At 40.4% G+C, this 23256-nt stretch overlaps 1 protein-coding gene across 1 annotated transcript; it reads right to left on the bottom strand.

Annotated features, from left to right (window-relative positions):
* LOC308180094 (guanylate-binding protein 2-like) lies at positions 1-23253 on the bottom strand. The gene is made up of 10 exons (XM_080561251.1): positions 22992-23253; positions 2854-2924; positions 2179-2776; positions 1930-2057; positions 1753-1862; positions 1480-1670; positions 1161-1403; positions 800-1080; positions 297-722; positions 1-219 (listed from the first exon to the last, which is right to left on the bottom strand). Exons 3-10 carry the CDS (start codon positions 2483-2485, stop codon positions 13-15), a joined length of 1893 nt encoding a protein of 630 aa, XP_080417377.1. The 5' UTR covers positions 2486-2776; positions 2854-2924; positions 22992-23253; the 3' UTR covers positions 1-12.
* Between the last annotated feature and the right edge of the window lie 3 nt (positions 23254-23256).

The following is a 23256-nucleotide window of genomic DNA, read 5'->3' as shown; positions in this document are numbered from 1 at the left end:
GTTGTGCTAAGATTATATGCGCCGTACCCGCTGCAGGAGCCGCGGCACTCCGTAACATACAAGACTCGTCAGGCAAATCTCAGCGACATTCCAGAGCCCGTCCAGCACCTTTTGGCGCCACGACGGCTTCTTCATCTCCTCCTTCTCCTCCTGCAGCTTCTCGATCTGCTTCCGCAGCTTCTCAGCCTCTTGCTTAAAGCCTTCTTGCAGCAGCACCCGCTGCTCCTGTGGCACACGGAGGAGGCTCAGCATCACTGGAACAGCCCCCAGAGCCGCCACCACCACAGCACCCCCACGCCTGCCTGCAGCTTGTGCTCGATGACGCGCTCCTGTTCCTCCAGCATCGCCCGCTGCTCCTGCCTCAGCCCCTCCTCCAGCTGCCGCTTGTGCTCCTTGAAGGTGTGTTGCTGCTCCTCCTGCCGTGTCTGGGCCGCCTCCGCAGCCTCCTTTGTTGCTGCCGTCGCTGCTGCCGCCACCGCCTCGCTGGATGGCACTGGCACCACGCTCACCTTCACCCCCTTGCTGGGCCGCCGGTGGTACTCCTCCATCAGCTCCTGCAGGCGCTCCTGGAAGCGGCGCGAGCCCCCTGGCAGGGCGTACTCCCCGCGGTCCAGGCGCTGCTCCACGTCCTGCCACAGCTGCCATAGCACCGCGCGGCACCGCTCCACCGAGGCCGCCTCATTGCGCTGGCAGAACTCCTCCTTGGCCACCTCCAGCTCGTGCTGCCAGGGGAGATGCATGACTCAGCAGGCAGGAGGACACCGCGTGCTTTGCCGCACCGCGCCATGCTGGGACCCACCATCAGCTGGCCCTGGTAGCGTTGCTCCTTGTCAGCAAAGACGCGCGCCATGAAGAGGGTGAGGGCGCGGCGTTCGCAGCACCGGTGCACGTCCCCCAGCACTTCCTGTGAGGCCGTGGGCAGCTTCAGCTCCCGCTCCATGCGCTGCTTGTACTCAGCCACTGCCGCCGCCACCGCCGCCATGTTCTCAGACATCGCCAGCGCTGTCACCGTGCTCTCCAGGCACAGCACCCCGCTGCTGGCGATGGCTGCCACGTACTTCTCTGCCAGGCTTGCCAGCACTGCCAGGAGGCAATGGCGATGTCACCCCCCCCTACAGCACCCAAACGGGGCCGCTCGTCCCCACACCGCCGCAACTCACTGCTGCCCGTCACCGCCTGCTGCCCCAGCAGCGCCTTCACCGGGGCCTTGTCCCAGATGTGCTGGCAGAAGGCGTCAGCCTGCCGCAGGAAGCCGGGGCGCAGCTGCCCCTCATCGAGCTCCTCCAGCCGTGTCATTGCCACAATCTCGGCCGGCAGTGGCAGTACGAAGCACTTGCGCTCGGGGAAGAAGTCGCGCAGGCAGCACCGCAGCTCATTCTGCTCCTGCACCATGCGGCTGCTCCCTGCGGTGCGAGGAGGCCATCAGGATGCGGCCCTATGGCGTCACCCAGCCGCAACACCGCGGTGCAGCCGCCGTACCGGGCTGCAGGCGCAGTGCTTGCTCCAGGTACTCGTCCGCGGTGATGCGCTGCCCATCCTGCGACAGTTCCAGCACGAAATCCCGCACGGCCCAGACGAAGCCGGGGAAGAAGCGCACGAAGTCGGCTGCCGCCGCGTCCCTGCTATCCGCCACCCGCACCTGCACGCGCTCCGTCAGCGCCATCACCACCCTGAGGGGAGTGGTGGCACCATCACCACGATGCCACCGTGACAGCGCCGACACCATTGTGCCCGCCCCGACCCCCCCAGTACCCGAGGTGCTGCAGCACCTGATGGTCGATGGTGCCGAGGCTGTTGTACACCAGGGTGCTGGAGAGCAGCAGCGCCAGCATGAAGATCCAGGCGTCGTTGTGGCTGTCGCCCTGTGCCCGGGGGGGGTCGTCAGGGCCGGATCCGGGGGTCCCGCGAACCCCCCAGCCCCGCACCCGCCTTGTTGGGGTCCCCCAGCCCCTCAGTGTCCAGCAGCACCAGGGTGGTGTCGGGCCAGCGTGGGTGTGGCAGGCACCACATCCAGATCCCCTTGGTCTGTGCCTGCACCGTGTGACCCAGGGCGAATCCTGTGGGGCCAGGAGGGGGCGTGAGGGCGAGCAGGACCCTCCGGCCCTGTTAATCCTCCATTAACCCCTCGTTAACCCTGTTAATCCCCCGTTAACCCCGTTAAATCTCGCATTATCTCACCAGTGCACTGCTGTGCCAGCCGGTTCATGAGGAAGGACTTGTTGGTGCGGTAGGGCCCCGCGATGACCACCACCACCACGGGCTGCCCAATGCCGCGCAGCACCTCCAGCGCCGCGGGGTTGGGGCTCAGCACCCCGTCGGCCCCGTTCTGCACCAGGCACAGCGGCTCCTGCATTGCTGCTTCGAGCACGGACGGAAATGAAACCAAAAGCAGCAGCACCAGCAAATAAAGGTCAGCAGCCCCCCCTCGTCCTGGCCCCGGCTGACTCATCAGGGAGGGCGGCAGCTCCTCGGCCCTTTCCCACATTCCCTCATTTTCCGGGAAACCCAAAACTGGAGGCAGAATGGAGGAATTTATTGGGATTGCACTGAGGTCACTACACGTGCTGTATCAGCATCAGGGCACCAAAGAACACGACCAACGCGACAGACAACAGGCCCAGCAGAAAGGGATCGGTGACAAAGCCGTGCCCATCCGGTGCCCTTTGGTGCCACGACGGCTTCTTCATCTCCTCCTTCTTCTCCCGCAGCTTCTTGTCTGCTCCCGCAGCGTCTCAGCCTCACTCTGGAAGCATTCCTTCAGCAGCGCCTCCTGCTCCTGTGGCACATGAAGCGGGGTCAGTGCCGCCACCGCGGCCCCCAGCACCGCCACCACCACGGTGCCCCCACCTCTACCTTCTGCTTGTGCTCGATGACGCGTTCCTGTTCCTCCAGCATCGCCTGCAGCTTGTGCTGCATCCGCTCCTCTAGCAGAGTCCATTAAAAAAACTACCGTTAAAAAACAAGTGTTGGATAAAGTGCACGTGTTGTAAAATAATAGAATTTTATTGTTTCTTAATCCTAGACAAATTCAGTTGTTGTCTAGCTGAACACCAATTTAATGTTTTCCTTCGTTAAATGGAGTTGGCATATAATATCATTTTGTTTACTAAAACGGAATCTTAGATTTAGTGGTGAGTACCAGGGAAATATCAGTGTTGTATTTATATACTAATAGGTATTTCCTTGAAGCATCAGAATAACCATTTAAAATATCAGTAGAAGAAATCCCACAGTTCTATGAATTGCCCACATGAATCTTTTAAGAGCTATAGGCATCAACTAATCAGAATCACAAAATCCTTCATTAAGAGGTCAGATCATCTAGTGAAGGTGCTCATAAGGAAGGCTAAATAGAACTGAATCTCCCTACTTATCCCTATTGATTCTGTACTTAAAAAAATCCAGGGAATAAATTCTTAATATATTTTTTATATTTATTATTAGGAGTAACTCAATCATAAATTAAAAATGTTTAATAAGTCACTGGATTCCACACTGCATGGAGAATCCTATTTAACCCATAGAGTTTGATCCATGCATTTTTCTGATATTAACACATTCTGTCAGAAAAGGCATTTGAAGTTCTAATTTTCTGTGTTTCATCGAAGGAGGTTTGTAGAAAAAAAAAAAAGCAAAAAAAAAAAAAAAGCACGCATTAGGAATATTTACATTTATTCCTAAATCCTTAATAGTCTGATTGCTCTATGGCAAAGTCACATTGGATAGGATTTATCTGAGTAATTGTGGATTCATCCTAAAAAAGATTTCTGACAGAGGTGGGATGAATTAAATCTCCAAGTTATTAACTCCCTTCAGTATAATGGAAGCTTAGGATAACTACCTCACATGTAGAGGGCTACATTGTTAATTTCTGAAGTTTGGTGAGAAATCCAGTCCTGTGGCTTTGAATTATGTGGCTTGAGTACTTGAGTATTTGCTTGATAACTGAATTCAAAAGATAAGTGATTGTGTATCAGTGGGGTATGGAAACAGGGAAACTTTAAAACTTTATAGAGGTCATCTGGAGTAGAGATTTCTGGCATTATATTACTTTTTTTTTTTTTTTTTTTTTTTCCCCTGGTTATCACAGACGACTCCTGTTTGTTCTGGCAGCCTTTTCAGCAGCTAGTGAATTGATAATTCCCAAGAGGAGACATAACTACGAGTACACTAATTTTCAGTCTACAGAGACTACATATGTTCTTTTCTGCCTGAGTAGCTATTTGACAGGTTGTGAAATGGGAGCTAAGTACTGATGAATCTGAGAATTGCTGTCCAAGAAAAAGTGAGTAAGTGGTGGGAGGAATATGAGAAAATTAAAAATAAACTTGTCACTCAAGAATAAAAATATTTGAAATAAGCTAGTCATTTTATTACTGTTGCATGTATATTACATATAAACCTAAAGTAAAACTTAAAATGCTGCACTGATCTTAGAGGGAGCAAAAGTTCTTTTCAGGTCCAAATAAGAAATTTTGACATTTTTAACTTCTTGAAAAAAGAAGTTAATTCTCCAACTTAATAAGAATTAAAATGTTCTCTGTGTTCAGAGGAACAAAGAACTTCCTCACTTTAACAGAATACTGTTCAGATATCTAACTTCTTGTTTTTTCCATAACGCTAGGAGTGAAAACAGCCATTTGTATACCCCAACCTTTTCTTCTCTTCTAATATTTAAATGACTCTGGTGAAAAAAAAGGCTTTATGTGTAGAGAAAGTAAAAATTTAGCACATGTATTGGCTCCTCCCCAGGTGAATTCAGTCACGGTAGAAAAATTATTTTGTATTCAAAGTTACCCCAAAAATAACTGTATAAAATATATTTTATAATATTATATATTTTATAATTTAATAATTATTTTATAATAGTGTATATTTAAATATTGTATAATTAATAAAAATATTAATCAGTAATTTTATTTTATTTTTTTCTTCCTCTGCGGCACTTTGGGAAACTCAATAAGCGTGTCTTGTTATGACAAATTCATCTTACAGGGAAAGTGACAGCGGGTATCTTGAGTGGGAGGTCTTGCAGACTTGCTCAGCTATGGAAGTGTTTCAGTGGCATCTGGTAAACTGCAGGTTTGCTAATGTGTGTGAACAACTTGTACAGCCAGGTGATACACTTTACTTCTGCCAAGGTAATGTACCATGTCCTCAGTCCTCATTAGAACTACTGTGAAAAGAGCCCTACAGATTTTTGACAAACTCTGTATGCACATTTAATATATTTGTCAAACAAACAAACAACAAAAAAACAACTATCTGGCTGCTGCAGTATTCCAGATCTTCATGACTTGTAACTCTGCTGATACCAGTACTGTTATGCATTTATAGAAAAGAGGATTCCTTTATAGGATAGTCTACTTCAAAACATTAAGAAAAGAAGCTTGTACTATTAAAACCACAAGTATTTAACTATAAGTATTTAAACTACAAGTATTTAAAATGTAGTATTTACAGTTTAAAATGGTTTCTGCATTTTTATATATGCTTATCCGGACAATGCTCTCAGACATATGGTTTGACTTTTGGGTTGTCCTGTGTGGAGCCAGGAGTTAGAATTGATGATCCTTGTGGGTCTCTTCCAACTATGTCCATTCTATGATTGAATGATTACCTATCACTGTACATAAGACTTTCAAATAAAGGATTTCAGTAGTTTGTTTTTGGTCTTGAAACTTGGCCTAGAAAAAAAAAAAAATCCAGGTAGAGCTACCCTTAATTGTGATTTAATGTTTTCAACTCATTTCAGTACAGAGTGGGAATTAAAAAATACTTCTTTCATAAGCAGACAGAAAGTAATCTGATAACTTCAGAACATATTTTACTGACTGTTCAATATTGCTGTCCAGGAATTAGTATACAGTTGCTCATTTACGTTTCTGATTATTAAATTTTAAATACCTGACAATCTGAGACTTAAAAATATAATATAATTCCATATCACAGGTTTAAAAGATGGAGATTTTTCTCTCTCACACATTCAGCCAATTCAGAAATAAAAGCTTTGTTTCTAGTGAGGAACTATACAGCCCACTCTAAGATTTTACATTATATGACACCAAGTACCTAATCATTAAGAAGTTCTGCCTCTTTTTACCATTGCACTATTTTTCAAGACCAACATTCCTTCCAGCCTTTCATACAAAAATTCAGAAAGCCATTATTTAACAGATAATTGTGGCTTGTTACTTAAACACTCAAGATTTTCCTTTTCAAATAAAGATATCTGCAAAGTGGATGGGGGAATCAACTCCAGTAACACATTAGTATTGTGTAGATTGTGGAACCTTTTTGATCCTGGAATTGCTGGATTATGGAACCTGTAAATATATAAACCCAAATTCTAATGACAGTCAGAATGTGGATGAAAATTTTCATGCACATGTTCAGCATTAATAAAGAAACACCTAATCAGCCATACATAATTTTAAGTTTGCTAATTCATATCACAGATTTTTCATGTGTAAACTGTCAGTCAGTCTTTAACCAAATTACAAACCCTTCCTCCATTAAGAATAGTATTTGTGCGTGTTGTATAGTATGTCCATATGCTAATAATGATGAATAATTAAACATCTAAAAAAAAGAGGAACTAATGTGTCTCTACACTGGCAAAAGTCAATCACTTTATGCAGATATGGAGGTGACGTGATTTCAGGAGAGACAGACAGATTTGAGAACACTCCTTTTATTTTCTTAGAAGAAACTTTAGAAATCTTATCTAGACTTTTCTGCTTGTACTTGCACAAAGGGACTGTAAAGTGAGCATAAAGTGAATCAATGTTTTATACATATATTTACTCAGAAGACAATAGGAACACCAGTCTTAAAAGAGTGAGCTGGACAAATATAAATTCATGTGTTGCAAGACAAGTGATGCTAATAGTACAAAAACATTAAAATGTCAAGGTAAAAACCTGATACCTGTTCCTTGAAATCTAGGTTCTAACAACCTTATGATTATCCAATCTGTAAAAATGTACTTTTTTTGCCTCTCTCAAGATTCCCATGTTAATACCATTACATAAGTGGAAAGTATAGTTACTGTAATAAGTAGAAGAGAGAGAAATAGAAAAAACACTTAAATGTTAATCAATATTAGTGAGAAATATGTAAAAATTTCATTAAATCGTAATTACACTTAAAAGAGAGAACTTCAAAATAATATTTAATTAGTTCTGTAATAGAAACAATTATGAAAAACTGTGTAGGAACAATAGGAATGGATTTTTCCCAGCGGCATTTAATTTCACATAAAACAAATGGAAGACAGTATAATTAAAAAAATGATTTAAAGCTTTTATTGTTGTTGCTGTTTTTTTTTTTTTTAATTTTATATATATTCACATTTAGAAAAAATTGGTCATAATAATGGGAGTAGAAGTGCTAATGCTGAAGTCTGAATAAGGCCTTAGTTCAGACACTCTCTAAGATTATATATGAGTAGTAAGACATTTTAAAAAGCCACAAAGTTACCCTTCATGTTTTAGCATGCAAATTCTATATAAATTCCTAAATTGGACTAGTATAAATGCATGTGGTTGGATAGCAATTTCCAGCTTTATGATTTCCAGCTATTTTGCCTAGTACAGAATCCAGAGTGAGAGTTGCAGAGCACTTAAAGAGCACTTTTCCCTTTCCAAGAAGTACCCCTGAGCATTATTTTTAGCTCTTCTGTGTTTTACATATTCATCTGTCCATGTAACCTGTGTACTTCTACACACATGGAATTTAAGCCATAATTGTGATATAAGGACAAAATTCAAATTTGCTGTATAGTTATAACTTGTTCAGCTGGGTATGAAGACTGTTCATATGCACACCCCCAGTGCTCTTAGCCATCAGTTCTCTGTGTTGTCTGGGAAGTGTCCAGCTAGTCTCCATGTAGATCAAACAATATGCTGATTTGAGACAGTATATTGACTTGAGAAAAGATGATTGATTTAACTCCTAGCCACTCACAAGCAAGATATTTGATTAAATGGTAGAGAAAGTGGGAAGTTTGGACAGTCCCAGACATTCCTACAGGCTGTGCATAGGCCTGTTTGTAGGTGCTATTTGTGCACTTAATTGTGCTGGCTCTGGCCATTTCAGAGATTCCTCTACCAATTCATGATGTAGTATTGACCAAAAGATATACAAATAATATAAAATAGTATAAATTGATCCTGCTGTTGCAAGTTTGATCACAAAAGAGTCTTTTGTTTATAATGAAGACAATCAAGATATGTTTTGTATGTAGTTTAAGATAATACATGCAGAAGGATCGTGCATTTGCTGAAGTGGTCACATAGATTCGTCAGCCATCTGTGTTAACTGAATTAATTAGAACAGTTTGGAAAGTCTCACCTGAACCTGGTGAGGATACTGTTGAAAGGGCCTTTGCAACAGGTACTCCCATTACCATCTGAATAACAAACAGTCATCCTTTTCAATTGCTTTGATTCCTCACATGAGTATTACACTATTCAAAGATACCAATAAATCAGATTAAAAAAAAAATCAAAAAAAACTGTGAATGTCTGTGCAGCCCCTTACATGGAATCTGCTATTCTTTCTGGATGCTATTTCTAACATTGAGACAACTGAAGGAAAACAAAGCATTTGTATGGTGCTAGAGCAAAAAAAACGATTAGGGTAGCAGAGTAGAATTTCAGCTCTGATGGCCTAAAGTTAATAGTGGAAATCAGCACAAGAACAAAGCAAAATTAATTTATGACTCCTAAAAAGATCAAGTGCAGTCAAGGAAGTTTTTTTCAAGATGTATGGTTCTGGTTACAGTCTTCTTTAATTCGCTCAGTCAAGTCCTCTCTTTGTACAAAATTTACAGAACAAGGTGAAGGATTCAGTTGAATAGACAGATGATTGGTAGGTAGACAGACAGATTAATTATTAATGCTGCTGAATGGAGGTCAGATCTCTACTTTTATCTTTTGGATCTGGCTGCATATTTAATACACTTATTAGAAAGGTGGCTGGAATGCCTGATGTTAATGTTCCTAACTTGATAGAGTATGGTCTCTAGGAGGCTCCCCGTGTATCATCTACCTGAATTATTTATAACTCATTAATTATTTATACCCTGCTTATTTTAAAGAACAGGAATTATCTACACACTAATTAAAACTGTCAAAATCTTTAATATTATTTAAAAAGGCATAAAATGGCAGAAGTGAGATTGAATACGTAATATGAATCTGTCCTTTCTTGGTAATGCAGTGTCCTAAGCTTCAAGTGCCTAAGCTATTTTGGAAATCTTGAGTAGGCTTCTTCTGACCAAATGTAAATATATATGCTACAGATAGTTTGACCTATCTATCTTGATGCCATTTTTAATAAATATAAACTAATTAGAACCCATAATTTATTTCATTCTAAGGTAAAAGTCTAAAGGAGATCAGAGAAACAGTGTCCAGGAAGTACTTAATTTTCTTCCTTTATTACAAAGGAAGCCTAGGGTGATTAACTCGAATGTGACTGCCTTTTGGATAGCTGAAGTTATGATGACCACAGTGTCATGTTCTAAGCCTCCAGGAGAAAGTATAAATTTTTCCACACACTTTGTTTGCAGCACACTTTGTTTGCAGGTTTGGATTCTTGTATTTGGAACAGCATAAATACTTACAGCTTTTTTGCTTTTTTTTTTTTTTTTAAGTATAACACAAACAAACAACAACAGCAAAAAACACATCATGCTACTGACGGTCCATGTGGATACATATAATACTGAAAAAAAAATCAGTAGTTGAATGCAATTTTGCATCATTACCTACTACTGTATAATTATCAAAATTATTACATCAATATGCCTACTGCAAATGAACTAAGTAATTTTCAACTAAAGGCAGAAATTTTGAATAAATGAACTGAAAATGCTCCAACAGAAAATAATGGTATATTTCTCTACATATTTCTACATTCATTGAGTTAAAGACTGAGGAATATCAAATTTGGTCCTATAAGGCTGAATATGCCAAGGCATTCAGATAATAAATACAAATAATCTTCTACTGACCTTATTCAAGATATTAGCATTTAAGTGGAAGTTTTTGCATTGGGGGATGGGGGGAGGGGAAGGTACGTGGCAAAACTGGAGAAAAAGAGGATAACTAGTGAAATATCCTGAAGAAAAAGTGGAAGGTATGGAAACTGCAATCCCCCAACAATAGCATATGAAAAGACAGTTCAGAGCACCTTTATTTCTATGGCAAGCATAGAAAACACAAGTTGACCTCTTTCATCTGGCTTTCTTGTTTTAGGAGGAATTATTCATATATATCATTTGGCTGTTACAGTTTAAATATGTCCCTATGTTCTGTGCACATAAAACCATAGTAATCTCCCCAGTTAGCTATGTAGAGAAGAAAATTCAAAACTAAAGTCTACTAATATAGCAATGCAATATTAAAAACTGGTGGGTTTTGTTTTGTTTTGTTTTTGTTTGTTTGTTTAGTAGAATTGGGTCCAGGGCATGTCAGCAAGATGGCTGCCACAAGAAATTCAGATATCCCAATTATAATGTAAAGTTTTACTTTCAAATACATTTTGTTCACACTGAGGAGCACTTTCTGAGTTGCAGATTGCTGGCTGAGCAAAATAGGTAGAATTTTCTTTTAAGTATTTATTTACCTCCTCTGAGTATTAAAGATATTCATAAAGATATGTCCATAAAAAGAACAAGTACAAACTTTATTCTGACATTTGATTTAATCCATGTTAGGAAATTTATTTGACAGATACTTTTTTTTTTTCTTTTTTTCCCCAGGCATTGAAATACAGCATATTTGCACAAACATTTGTGCTTAAAGAGAAGACGTGATTTTATGAGAAATGTGAATATGAATAATACTCATAATCTCTGCAGATTTTCTTACCTTTCAGTACCGTGTTACTATGTAATGTCATCAGCAAAACAAAAGAAAGACTACTTTTCTTTAAAGGGTACCGTTACGTTGTTTTATCTTGTTTGACCTGTATTAGTATCAATTTTTGGCAAGTGTCCTCTGGGGAAAAAAAAATTAAAAAAATAAATTAATTAATTAAATGAAAGCCAATAATCTGTTATGTGATAGAATTTACCACTTTGGCTCAGCAGAAAGAGTAAAACTAAAATTAAGGCATTCCAGGAGATATGATGATTCTCCACGATACAGACTGAAAATACATATTAAAAAAGAAAAAAAAAAAGTCTTATTGTAGTGAACTGCAGTCTGTATACTGCGTTTGAATCTTTACCTGCAGTTTACAATATTTCAGAACAAATCAGAACAGCCTCATAGGCGATAGTTTGAAAATATCTTTTTACGTATGTTTTAAGGTGCAGCATACTTTTGAATAATATTGTCTATAACAAAACAAACATTTTACATGTATTTTTATGCCCAGTTTCAAAAAGTGTATTTTTAAAAATATATAATTATCAATTTCACTTTTTTTTTTCCTATCAAGTTTGGTCTACTTTCTCCAAATAGCCTATTGTTAAGAAAGATATGGAGCTTCTTCCCAAAAGGAGAGAAAAAAAAAAAAAACAAAAACACCACACAACAAAAACCACACATCTTCCCAAATATGTGTTAACATTATATCTTGTTTCAGTGATCCAGCAGAACTCTATGAATGTTGCATAGAACTAAATTGATGTAAATTACATTTTTTTTCTTACAGAAATGATTCTATGACATCTTCAACAGAATACAGTTTGTATGGATGTGATACAAACATACGTGTGTGCTGTTGTTTAACCAAAGCTTTATTACAATTTATAGTATACAGCTGTATACTACATAGTGTTCTTATTGCTGGTAATATAAGGTTTTATTATTGAATAAAACACACAAGGCTCAAATCTGTGAGGAAATAACTCTTTTAAAATAAATTCATGAAAAAAAAATCATAATTTTCTCAAGGGATTAGCATTGGAAATAATCCTAAAACTATTCTGAAACACAGAGAGGAAATTAAATGAAATGGATAAGCTTTTTGAAAAGAGCAAGAGAGAATAAAAAGCAAACTGTCTGTGAAGAAGCTTGTGTAATTTCATATTTGTCACGAATAGCAAAGAGCTCAACAGCTGAAAATCACTATGGACTGGATCTGACTTCACATCAACAAATTTCATCTACTGAGTCCACAAGTGCTTTTAGGAATGTAACCTGTTAGGAACACAGATAATGGGTTGAATCACCAATGCTTTTGGCATGTATTTCTCTCTCTAATTGTACTGAGAGCCTAAGGAGACAAATCTTTTATGAGAGGGATGAGTCTTGACCAACATAAACACTGGACATCTCTTTCAGATCTTGAAAAATGGTTCGCTGTTGACACTGTAATTTCAGCAGGACATTTTAACAGAGTAAAACAGATTTATCACTCTTCCACGGCAGTTCCCTCAGAAATTGCTGTCTTAACCTCTCCTGCTTAACTGAAATTATTCATTCCAAGCTGCTCAACCACAGCTAATCAGAGACAGGTTATGATATACTTTTATGACAAAGAAAAAAATATCTATTTCCAGTCTTATCTTCTCTTACCATCGTTGGACTGTTCAGAGATCAAGTACACTCGTTTTGAAGTAAAGAGAACAGAATTGGACACTCATTTTCAAGCAAATCATATGGCTGAAAGACTAAGCCCCTGTGTTTGTGTTTTGGCAAGTTCAAAACTACGATCAATATTCTTTGACATTTTTTCATGGTACATAATCATGAAATGTTAGTCATTCTAATGACTACAATTTCAAGCCATTTCATTTGAAAGGGTCAGTTGTTGAAAAGTTGGTATTTGTAGCAGTCCTGTCTGCTCATTAGTGATTGCTTTTTCTGAAATGTTGAGTGTACCTTCTATCGTAACAGCCTCTTATAAACACATTTTATTGCCAAAGAACTTTTAACTATTTTCTCTGTGGGTATGTTCTCCTATGTACACAACATTTGGTTTTGTCATTAGCTGACAAATTATTCTCCTGCTCAGAGAAATAGACATTTCTTGTAAAATTTCCAAGATGTTTGCTGGGGTATGTTTCACAAAAGATGTCCATTCCATGTTTCATAGAATGGCTTGGATTGGAAAGGAACTTAAAGATCATCTGAATCCACACACACACACACCAAGGGCAGGGATGCCACCCACTAGATCAGGCTGCCCAGGGCCTCATCCAGCCTGTTCTTGAACACCTCCAGGGATTGGGCATCCATGACCTCTCTGGAAACCTGTTCCAGTGCCTCACCACCCTCTGAGTGAAGAATTTCCTCTTAACATCTAATCTAAATCTCCCTTCTTTTAGTTTGAAACCATTCCCTATCATCCTGTCATTATCTGATTGAGAAAAGAGTTGCTCTCCATCTTTTTTATGTCCCCTTTAAGTACTGAAAGGCCACAGTGAGGTTTCCCCAGAGCCTTCTCTACACCAGGCTGAACACCCCCAGCTCTCTCAACCTTTTTTCATAGGACAGGTGCTCCAGTGCTCTGATTATATTCATGGACTTCCTGTAGACCTGCTCTAGCTGTTCCACATCTTTCTTGTGCTAGGGGATCTCCAGACCTGGATGCAGTACTCTAAGTGGGGCCTTACAAGGGCAGAATAGAGGGGGACAACCACCTCTCTTGACCTGCTGGCCATTCCTCTGTGTATGCAGCCTGGGATGCAGTTGGCCTTCTGGGCTGTAAGCATGAACTGCTGGCTCATGTTGAGCCTTTCATCCACCAGAACCCCAAAGTTCTTCTACACAGGGCTGCTCTCAATAGGTTCTTCACCCAGTCTATACTCATGCCCAGGATTGGCCCAATCTAGGTGCAGCACCTTGCACTTAGACTTGTTGAATCTCATTAGGTTTACAGGGGCCAACTTCTCAAGCTTGTCTAGGTCCCTTTGAATGGTACCTTTTCTTTCTGCACATATCAACTGCACAACTCAGCTTGGTTTCATCTGCAAACTTGCTGAGGGTGCACTCAGTCCCATCATCTATGTCATTGATGAAGATATTGAAAAGCACCAGTCCCAAGACAGACCCCTGAGGTACACCACTCATCCCAGGCCTCCACTTGGATGTAGAACCATTGACCAAAACTGTCTGGGTGCAGCCATTGAGCCAATTCCTTATCCACTGAATGCTCTGTCCTTCAAATCCGTCTCTCTCCAGTGTAGAGATCAGGATGTCGCATGGGACTGTGTCAAAGACCTTAGAGAATTCCAGGTAGATGACATTGCTCAGTCTTCCCTTGTCAACTAATGCAGTCACTCCATTGTAGAAAGTCACCAGATTGGTCAGGCATGATTTACCCTTGGTGATGCCATGCTGGCTGTCTCAGATCACCTCTTTGTCTTGCTTGTGCCTTGACATTGCTTACAGAAGGATCTTTTCCATTCTTTTGCCAGGCACAGAGGTGAGGCTCACCAGTCTGTAGCTCTGCAGGTCTACCTCTCTACCCTTTTTAAAAAATGGGAGTGGTGTTTCCCTTTTTCCAGTCACTGGAGACTTTGCCTGACTGCTGTGACTTTTCAAATATGATGGAGAGGAGCTTGGCAACTCCATCAGCCAGTTCCCTCAGGACCCTGGGATGCATGTCATTGGACCTCATAGGCTTGTAACAGTTTAGTTTCACCACGTGGTCTTGAAACTGCTCTTCACTAATAGTGAGAGGGACTTTGCTCCCCAAGCCCCTACCTAAAGGTTCAAGGATTTGAGAGATGTGGGAAGCCTGACTGTCAGTGAAGACTGAGGTAACTAAGTTGTTGAGTACCTCAGCCTTCTCCATGTCTGTTTTGGGGAATTATATTTATATAACTTCAAATTACACCTATAAAATCCAGTTATATCTATAAAATTTCAAAAATTTCAACAAATCATGTTGTACACAATTTAAAATAAGCTTATTTCATATATTAAAAGTTCATTACTGATATTCGGAAGACTATTGCCAGCAGGTCAAGGAAGATGATCCTCTCCCTCTACTCAGCCCTGGTGAGGCCACACCTAGAGTATTGTATCCAGTTCTGGGCTCCCCAGTACAAGAGAGACATAGAACTACTGGAGCAAGTCCAGACGAGGGCTACAAAGATGATTAGAGGACTGGAGTACCTGTCATATGAAGACAGGCTGAGAGAACCAGGCCTGTTTAGCCTGGAAAAGAGAAGACTGAGGGGTGACCTCACTAATGTATATGAGGGGAGGGTGCCAAGACGATGAAGCCAGTCTCTTTTCCGCTGAGCCCAGCAACAGGATGAGACGCAACAGGCACAAACTGAAGCACAAGATTTTCTGGATGAATATGAGAGGGCACTTCTTTACAGTGAGGGTGACAGAGCACTAGCACAGGTTGCCCAGAGAGGTTGTGCAGTCCCCTTCTCTGGAAATAATCAAAACTGCCTGGATGCCATCCGGCGCAATGTGCTCTAGGTGATCCTACTCAGCAGGGGCTTGGACTTGATCTTCAGAGGTCCCTTCCAACCTCAGCCATTCTGTGATTCTGTGACATCCAAACTTCACCAAGTATTCAAAGTATAAATCATAGAATCTTAGAATTGGAATTCTTAATGGAATCATTAAGGTTGGAAAAGACCGTCAGGATCATCTGGGCCAGCCATCAACCTACACCAATATCACCCACTAAACCATATCACTAAACACCACGTCCAACCTTTCCTTAAACACCACCAGTGATGGTGACTCCACCACTTCCCTGGGCAACCTGTTCCAATGCCTGACCGCTCTTTCTGAGAAGAAATATCTCAGAATTTCCAACCTAAATCTCCCCTGGTGCAGCTTGAGGCCATTCCCTCTAGTCCTATTGCTGGTTATCTGTGAGAAGAGGCCAACCCTCAGCTCCCCACAACTTCTTTTCAGGTAGCTGTAGAGATAAATAAGGTCTCCCCCGAGCCTCCTCTTCTCCATACTAAACAACCCCAGTTCCCTATGCCATTGTCCTGGTTCCAGTTAGGACAGAGTTAATTTTCCTCCTAGTAGCTGGTAGGGTGCTATGTTTTGGATTAGGATGAGAAGAGTGCTGATAACATGCTGATGTTTTAATTGTTGCAGAGCAGTGTTTACACCAGGCCAAGGACTTTTCGGCTTCTTGCTCTGTCCTGCCAGCGAGCAGGCTGGGGGTGCAGCAGGAGCTGGGAGGGGACAGACCCAGGACAGCTGACCCAAACTGGCCAAAGGGGTATTCCATACCATCTGACATCATGCTAAACAATATATAGGGGTGGCTGGCCGGGGTGGGCGGCCGGCTGCTCGGGGATAGGCTGGGCATCGGTCAGCGGGTGGTGAGCAATTGCATTGTGCATCACTTGTTTCTTACACATTATTATTATTAATACTATTATCATTATCACTATTATTATTATTGTTATTATTATTTTCCTGTCTTAATAAACTGTCTTTATCTCAACTCACAGGCTTCACTTTCCCGTTTCTCTCCCCCATCCCAGAGAGGGAGGGGGGAGGGTGAGCGAACGGCTGTGTGGTGTTTAGTTGCCAGCCGGGTTAAACCACAACAGCCATCACTCAGAGGACTTGTGTTCCAGACCCTTCACAAGCTTCATAGCCCTTCTCTGGGCATGTTCCAGGGCCTTCTTGTAGTGAGGGGCCCAAAACTGAACACAATGCTCAAGGTGCGGACTCACCAGAGCAGAATAAAAGGGAATGATAACTTCCCTGGTCCTGCTGGCTACACTATTCCTGATACAAGCCAGGATGCTGTTGGCCTTCTTGGCCACCTGGGCACGCTGCCAATTCATGTTCAGGTGAGCATCAATCAGCATCCCCAGATCCTTTTCCTCTGCACAGCTTTCCAGCCACTCTGCCCCAAGCCTGTAGCATTGCATGGGGTTGTTGTGGCCCGGCACTTAGCCATGTTGAACCTCATCCCATTGGCTCATCCTGTCCAGGTCCCTCTGCATGGCCTTCCTACCCTCCAACAGATCAACGCTTCCCCCCAACTTGGTGTCATCTGTAAACTTAGAGTGCAATCAATTCCCCCATCCAAATCATTAATCAGGATATTAAAGAGGATGAGCCCCAAAACTGACCCCTGGGGAACACTAGTGGTGACTGGTCACCAGCTGGATTTCACTCCGTTCACCACCACTCTCCGGGCCTGGCCATCCAACCAGTTTTTAACCCAGCAAAGAGTGCACCTTTCCAAGCCATGGGCTGCTAGCCTCTCCAGGAGAATACTGTGGGAGACCATGTCAAAGGCCTTGCCGAGGTTTAGGTAGGCTCCATCAACAGCCTTTCTCTCATCCACCAGGTGGGTCACCTGCTCATAGAAGTTGAATTGGTCACGTAGGACTGGCCTTTCCTAAACCTATGCTGACTGAGCCTGATCCCTTGGTTGTCCCGCATATGCTGTGTGGTTGCATTCAAGCTGACCTGTTCCATCACCTTTCCTGGTCAGGCTGACAGGCCTGTAGTTCCCCAGGTCCTCCTTACAACCCTTCTTGTAGATGGGCATCACATTAGCAAGTCTCCAGTCATCTGGGACCTCTCCAGATGACCATGACTACTGATAGGTGATGGAAAGTGGCCCAGCAATCACATCCGCCAATTGCTTCAGCACCCTTGGGTGGATCCCATCTGGCCCTGTGGATTTGTGACAGTTCAGGTGAAGCAGATGTTATATTTGTTTCATTTCAAACAAAATAGTACCTCTTGGCTGCCATGTTGTTATACTTTTGAATTCTCTAGACTGTTGAACCTTCTCCAATTCATAGTTTTGTTTTTGAATCCAGTGAGATTATTTAAATTATTTATTACAAGATATATAAAAAGTAATTAGAATATGACCATTTTCAAGGATATACTATTAAATTCTGTTGTACGAGACATATTTAAACTGGAAGTGAAACTAGATTGCGAGTGGACAACTTTACTGTAAAGGACAAATATGTGTTAGGAAAGTCAAGATAACAGACCAGGCCAACAAACTCCTTCACAAATGCACCTTCATCTAGAAAGATAGGTCTGCTGTTGCAGATGCTGAGTCTACTTGTTAGGACATATCTGGAAAATGAACAGCAGAGTTGGGGAGGAGAGGAATAGTTGGAACACACTTTTTTAATTCTACACCTACACTTTCTTAATTCTAACGGTAAAGAGACTCAGCAAGTGCAAAATAGCACAGAAGTGAGAAAGTCCAGCTATCAGCAGAAAGCCAGCTGAACTGTTGGTGGTAAAGCATCACTTAAATAAGTTATTTCAAAAAATTAAGCAGACCAGAACAGAAGCTTAAAAGCCAACACTGACAAAGTACCAATCAACGTTATCAGCAAACATTAAATTGCTTTCCAAAACAAAATCCACTTAAAAGTTCACTATGCAGGAAAGTGCTACTTAACCATAACATAGCAAGACAGATGTATCCATCAACAAAAATGCTGAACCCCAGGACAGTGATTTCAAGAGCAAGACATTTTATTTTGATAAAACTCCTGCCATTTTTTTTATTTTTTTATTTCTTTGCTAAAGATTATATTCAAAGTCAAACCATTCAGGACTAACATACAAATCAAATATACAAAATATAGAAATACAGTCTTAAGGAAAATTACTTTTCTCAATATTAGTGATTTACAGAAGCATGAAGTAACCATTGTTTTAAAATTTAACTTTCAGTTTTCCGTTTACTTTGTAATTATTTTGATTATTTTCTTAGGAAGATTTTCCACTAGTAGCTTAGAGTAACAGAAAAAGGAACAGAAGGATGTAGTTTACCCCCTAGCCTGAAGCATGCTCAACTATGGTTATGCTATTACTAATAGATGCCTTTCTTACCTTTCTAATTTCCTCATAGGCTTGTTTGGACAAACCATAATTTTCATAAAGACCTCTTTTATAAAGACCACTTAATATAGCTGCTTAAAGACTGATTTATTTAATTTAATTAATTTTGGAAAAAAACTGTAATTACTTTCATATTAATTACATGTACTTATTATACGTTTCTTCTCTTTTAATTTTCTTTTAGTACATTACTGAAACAAACAAACAAAAGTCTCTAGTTTTATTTTGATCAGATTTTAAATATGTGAAAAGTCAGCATAATTATCAGTTTGGACTGCTATCTTAGTAAGTTTGAGAAGCTACCAAGGAGTCAGTGACATGAAGAAATAGTTTAGTTAAGATGGTGTTCCATCAAGTAAGGGCTAGTTCCACTGTAGCAGAATTAATTTTAGTGACAAATAAAAAAAGAAAAAAAAAACACCTTTCTATATGTATATATATATATATCCACAAAGATTGTATATACTCTCTTGTTTGGCAAGAGTGGTTTCGTTTGTAGTCAGGGATCTTGATTCCTATTTTGGGATTATTCTCTACTTTCATGTTACTCTCTAGGCAAGTTCCTTATAGCATTAAATGAGCTGTGAAGGAAATAGCTGCAATGACAGGTTTAGAACTTTGGTGACTTTGGGGGGTTTTGATTTTTTTTATTTTTAACTTTTCCAAGAGACTTCAAAGACTAATATACAATTTCCTGAGTAAGAAATGCTTTTTCTTCCTACATTCAATATTTCACTTTTACACTGAACAGGATCTTATATTGACTAAGAGGAGTAATTTTGATCTAGTTCAAAAGGGAACTAGGGGTGAAATTATAGCTTCATTTCTGTCACTTGGCTTTTGTATAAGTAAAGCTTTCAAAGCATTCAAGAGTTCATGCAAAATGGACATGGCATGAGTTGTCAATACAACTTGTCTTGTGAAAAAGGAGGCAGCGTTCATGTAGCATATCTTGATTTAACTTTAAAATATTTATTTCATCATTTGTGCATATAAAACTTAGGAAAATATATTCAGAGTAAATGGCTAAAGCAGAAGTACAGCTGATTAAAAATGAGAGAGAGAGGAAAAAAAAAAAGGAAAAAAGAAAAAAAAATCCAAAGTGTCACTGGTAGCAATTCCTCATCAAACTGAAATGGTATCTTAAGCACAATCTTAAAGCAGTCATTCTATTTATGATAGCATTGCCACCAAAAACTTGGATGATCTGTACTATTATAACATTTTTTCATGTCCCAGGGAAGAAAACAGAAGATTAAAGGCATTAAAAATAAGAAAAGGAAAATTTTACATAAAATAGGTAAATCGGAAAAGCAACCTGAAATCAAGGACATATAATTTAGTACAAAACAAATGGTTGAAGCATAGCATATTTTACAAATAAACTTTACATAAACTATGGAAGGTACTGTTATTCAGAGAGGATTGTAGACCCCCAAAACTATCCAGTCAGATAAACTAGCAAGAAAATGAGAAAAGCTGACCTTGTAACAAAATATTCTACTGGCATTTGGCCTAACTCATAAACTAGATCGAGGCAGTTTGAAGACGTGTAGAAGGGAATGTAAAGTGAAGGTCAGCTGTCTGTGGCAGATGTAATATAGACTGTGACTGAATGGAAGAAATTCATTTCACATAACACTTAAAAGCCTCTAATGCGTGACTGATGGATGTAGCAGAGGAAAGAACAACATGACAGAAAAAAGACCCTGACCTAATAACATCAAGGAACAAAATCAGAATCTAAGAAACAACACAAGAACCTAGACCTGGTCAAATCTTATTTAACTGTAGTTGTGCTTATTTGCAGTAACTATAGATTGAACTCAGTGTATTTGAAGGGGCAACATGTCTTATATAACTAGCTAATTCATTTGTGCTTATAATTGTTGTAGTGCACTGGATTTGATGCTTGCCCACACTGCATACATTCCCTTGCCTAATTCTTTTTAGAGCCAGCTTGTGGCTGAAGACTGAAAGTATATTTTCAATGAGCCAGCCTGACAGGAGTGGCAGTAGACTTCATGTGACATTAAAAGCAGTAAACAAGCATTTGTGCATGCATACACACAAGAGAGATTATCTGGATAAGAAAAAAAAAAAATCTGGACATTGAATCTATCTGACTTCAAGCTTAACAGGAGTCTGAAGTATGATTTTGATGTTAAACCAAATTTTAATTAAAATAATGTGACATTTACCCTGCTTAAATTGTGTACTGTCTCACCGGAATTAATTGTAGATCTCTGAGAATAACACAGTCCACCCAGAATAACCATATTACTGCCTTAAAAAATAATAATAATATAAAGAAACAAACAAAAAACTGTTGGAGGGCGATTCAGTCTGCTTAGATAACGTCTCTAAGACTCCACAAAACCAGTGGAAATGGTGGGTGTTTGCATTTACTTTCCTTTTCTCTTTTCTTTGCTCATCATTTCAATAAAGTCAAATTACTAGAAGAGTGTCCAGGAAAAGAAGTATCTGTGTAATCTAAGCTCTGTTTAGAGGCAAATTCAATCCTTATTTCCTAAATTTCTGGAGACTTTTATGGCTGTTAATGATACTAAATGATCAAAGCACTGTCAGCTCTTCTGATCATGTCTTACATGCAAACATAGATTTTCAGCATTTCTTCTGAGATGTAAAAGAATTTTATGATAGATACTCACTAGATTAGCTTCCCATTATGCTCATTTCACATGGAAAAAAATAAAAAAGAAAACAGCAAACACAGGTCTTGTTGGCCCAGGACCGGGAAGGGGAATCAACTGCCAAACCTGAGACCCTCTTGCAAGATGCAGCCAGGTGCTCCAACAAACAAATGGAGTTATTTGCTATCTGAACTTCATCTTACCTTTCATAGGTGAGCATAGAGCATGTTCCAATTTCTCTACAAGCTACTGATTTTGGCACCCACAAATGGTGTAGCATTTATGAGTGTTCTTCATCTTGGACTCAGTGGCCAATGTTCTCCACTTATGAATGACTACTTTAACTATGAAGTTACTAGGTTAAAAAAGAGACATATTTATGCCTGTCACAGCTGACTTTTTCAGGGACCTAGAATTGTGTTAGAGCATGTTGTCTATTCCCAAACTACACTTGTTCCAAATTAGGAGAAACATTAGTAATCATTTTAAGAGTTTGCAGGGTCACCAAAGCAATACCTTCTGAGTTTACAAATACCCATACCTCAAATTCTAAGAAATGAAAGACTAAGGGACAATACGATAACAGTATTTCAGTTCATGACAAGTTACAATGTTTAGGACAATGAACAATGTATTCACCTTTCCTATCAGCATAATAATAATACTAATTAAAAAAAAAATCAACTTAATATGCAGTAATGAAGACATGAAAAGTAGTTGCTTAAGGAAGCTAGTAAACCAACCTAGCAACTAGGATGAGGAGAGCTGCTGAGAAAGTAGTTCAACCTTCTATCAACAGCACTAATAACTGATCTCAAAATCCCCACAGGAAAATAAATAAATAAATAAATAAAAATCCATTCTTCCAGACACAGTTCTCATTCCTTTCCCCCAATCTGAGTATACTCTATCATGTTCTGTTCCTGTTGCAGCAGCAGGATAGACATAACATCTTATATTTAGGATAGAAAAATTCACTTTTGTCTGCTTAGTTACAAAACCTGAGTCAGCCCTGCTGAATGAATAAATCAAGATAAATAAGAGGAGAATCCTATTTACAAATGAAAGAAAACTTATGTCTTCAAACAGGAAATTTCACCTCAGCGATTTATTTCTTGCTAAGATTACAACTGTAGAAGCTTCTACCTACAGGACAGGAAAAAAAAAATAGTATCTGTTCTCACTCCAATTCAGTCTACAACATAGAAGGAGAGAAACCATAAGATCATAAGTTACTTCCTGACAATTGCTTTCTATTATACTAGATCCAGCAGAGCTTAAGGTGTCAAAGGTGCAGCATGAGAAGGGGCTATATGAGTATTCTTCTTTACCAACGTCCTGCAGAAGAAACGATTTACTTCAAGCATGAGTCTTAAAGAAGTAGGAAAAACAAAGGAGAGGTAATGGAAAGATTTATGAAATTTGGAGCACATATGGAGCTCTGCCAGCACATAGACTGTCACTCGCCTCACTCACCCCCATCCCCCAATAGCAGATTTGGGGACACACACTGCTCCCATCCCAGGGATTAGAGTTTGAAGACCCCCACCTGCTCCAGGAGCTGTTGCTGAGACTCCAGCAGCTGGCATCAAATTTCGCTCACACACAGAGGTCTCACCAGGAGCTAGAACTGAGCCCTTACAGCAGTAAGATTAAACAGAGAGATAAGAAAGGATTTAATGACAACACTGGCCAGACTGCAGTGATCAGGCACAGGGCTCAGCCAGACAAGCATACTGACCAACTCTATCTTACAAGCAACAAGCCCTTTTATAATCTTTTCTGCTTACTCCCTCTTTACTCCTCCCTGCTCC

This window comes from Anser brachyrhynchus, assembly GCF_964034855.1.
Source record: "Anser brachyrhynchus genome assembly, chromosome: 1".
Lineage (NCBI taxonomy): Eukaryota > Metazoa > Chordata > Aves > Anseriformes > Anatidae > Anser > Anser brachyrhynchus.
This window is presented reverse-complemented; position numbering and strand designations above follow the sequence as displayed.

Bases quoted from the DNA above. Each gene is read 5' to 3' on its own strand.
- LOC308180094 (XM_080561251.1), bottom strand. From the start codon at position 2,485: ATGTGGGAAAGGGCCGAGGAGCTGCCGCCCTCCCTGATGAGTCAGCCG. The intron at 2,058-2,178 runs GTGAGATAATGC...CTGGCCCCACAG, and splicing joins GCTGGCACAGCAGTGCACTG to GATTCGCCCTGGGTCACACG. The intron at 1,404-1,479 runs GTACGGCGGCTG...CTCGCACCGCAG, and splicing joins AGCACTGCGCCTGCAGCCCG to GGAGCAGCCGCATGGTGCAG.